Source organism: Tenrec ecaudatus, chromosome 16, assembly GCF_050624435.1.
Source record: "Tenrec ecaudatus isolate mTenEca1 chromosome 16, mTenEca1.hap1, whole genome shotgun sequence".
NCBI classification, from domain to species: domain Eukaryota; kingdom Metazoa; phylum Chordata; class Mammalia; order Afrosoricida; family Tenrecidae; genus Tenrec; species Tenrec ecaudatus.
Window position 1 is genome coordinate 5,844,370 of NC_134545.1, and position 2,262 is coordinate 5,846,631.

Below are 2,262 nucleotides of genomic sequence, written 5' to 3' on the forward strand. Positions count from 1 at the left end.
TGGTCGTCTCTTCTCAGCCAACTCACACTCGACGGGGGCCGGCAGATGGTAAACGCTCGCTGGACACAGGCGCTTTAGATTGAGGTGAGAGCTGTGGGTGGGATCCCAGCCAATGCACCACAGGGGTAGCCTCTGAGCCTATCTCACTGTTTCCTGTTAATCACTCATCTATTTCAACACTCCGAGAAGATATAAAGCGGCTTCACAGCCCCACGTTCACCACACAGACTCGCAGCTCCATCCGTGAGCCGTTGCTGGTGACGGGTTCCGTCCAGCTCGGCTGATCCACTCATGGACGGGAACGACCTGAAGAGACACTCATACTTTGTGCACACACAGCACAAGAACTGCTGCGTCTTCCGGGATGAATACATTGCCAACATGCTGACGCCAGTGCTGGGGCTGGAGTTCGTGTTGGGGCTCCTGGGCAATGGCCTGGCTCTCTGGATCTTCTGCTTCCACCTCAAGTCCTGGAAGTCCAGCTGGATTTTCCTGTTCAACTTGGCTTTGGCTGACTTTCTCCTCATCACGTGGCTGCCATTTTTAATGGTCAGGTATATGAACAAGTTGAAATGGACATTTGAGGAGGCCACCTGCCGGCTGATGCTCTTCATGCTGGCCATGAACCGCCAGGGCAGCATCATCTTCCTCACGGTGGTGGCCGTGGACAGGTATTTCCGGGTGGTCCATCCCCACCACACTCTCAACAAGATCTCCAATCGGATGGCCGCCATCATCTCCTGCCTCCTGTGGGGCATCACCATTGTCATGACCTGTCACCTCCTGACCACAGAGTTGTTGAAGATAAATGGTGAAGCCAAGGTATGCAGCAGTTTTATCACTTGTAATACCTTCAGGTGGCACGATGCCATGTTCTTCCTTCAGTTCTTCTTGCCCCTGGGCATCATCCTGTTCTGCACGGGCAGAATCATCTGGAGCCTGCGGCAGAGGGAAATGGACAAGCAGGCCAAGATCAAGAGAGCCATCCGCTTCCTCCTGGTGGTGGCCATCGTCTTCATCATCTGCTTCCTGCCCAGCGTGACCGTGAGGATTGGCATTTTCTGGCGTCTGCACACAGTGGGGATACAGGATTGCAGCCTCTATCAGTCCCTTGATGGGGCGTTTTTCATAACCCTGAACTTCACCTACATGAACAGCATGCTGGACCCCCTGGTGTACTACTTCTCCAGCCCCTCCTTCCCTAGCTTCTTCTCCACCACGCTGAGCCGCTGCTTCTGCAAGAAGTCACCAGATGAGCCAGATCGTTACCAGGAAGACATGAGCACCACCACGAGTGCCCCGCCAACTGTGCACAACTCTACTGAGTTTTGAAGACCCTTTTACGTGACCCCAGTCTCTCCCCAAGGAACCCCACAAGGAGCAAGTTTGCCACTAGGGACCAGGATCCTTGGACACACGGTTTTGTTCTTCTAGAGCCGAATAGCACTTGGGCTCTGCCTGAGGGTCGCTGGGACTTGCACATTAGGAATCAGATGTAGAAAACAGTCTGGGTGAGTGAGCCACTGGGGGTCAGGTTGTCATGTCTTGGATCATCCCTACCACTGGCACCATATCATCAATGATGGCCCTGCTTCCAGCACTTCTGCTGAACATAGAGCCACAGAGAAGCCCTGGCACCTGGTGGTCTCTTTGCTACACCTGCCTGAGCCTAGGAACGGTTCTCAGCTCCTGGGGCCCCAGTGGACCTATTTACGGACTCTGAGCGGGAGGAGAGCGGGTGGTTGGAGGGGAGCTGTGTTTCCCTTAGAGGGGTCCAGACATTATTGAGCAAAACCACAGGTCCACTGGGCTCCCCCAGTTGTTATCCCCCATGTGGTAGCAGGCAGACTAGGAAGACTTGTGAGCTTTGGCTACTATGGGGCCAGTGGTGGCCAGGAAGTGGCGAGCCCCAGACGGAACGCCCCAGCATGATGCAGGGAAAAGACAGTGAGTGGTGTTTGAGCTAGAGCCAGCAACTCGTCCAGCTTCCACTGTGCTCGCTTTTACCAAGAGGGGACGACACTGCTGCCTGCGAGTCCTGGGGGGGTTGGGGAGAGGGTTCTGCTGATGCCTTGCGCCCCAAGCCACCCCCTTGTTTCTGTAACACCACCTCATTAAAGTTGGATTTGAGACACAGTCTAGTGTGCTGTATATCTGGGTTCTAGAAGCAACTTCCTGCTCAAGTAGAGTTGATTATGGTTTTTCAGCTGGGTCACATTATAGAGAGGACTGGACCCAGTAAGGCAGGGAGAGAAAAATGAT

General features: G+C 54.2%; 1 protein-coding gene across 1 annotated transcript; it reads left to right on the forward strand.

The window, feature by feature from the left end:
* Nucleotides 1–291: 291 nt before the first annotated feature.
* LOC142429592 (hydroxycarboxylic acid receptor 2-like) lies at nucleotides 292–1,332 on the forward strand. The gene has a single exon (XM_075534636.1). It carries the CDS (start codon nucleotides 292–294, stop codon nucleotides 1,330–1,332), a length of 1,041 nt encoding a protein of 346 aa, XP_075390751.1.
* Nucleotides 1,333–2,262: the final 930 nt, after the last annotated feature.

What these genes read in the sequence shown, in the direction of transcription:
- LOC142429592 (XM_075534636.1), top strand. Translation starts at nt 292, where the DNA reads ATGGACGGGAACGACCTGAAGAGACACTCATACTTTGTGCACACACAG.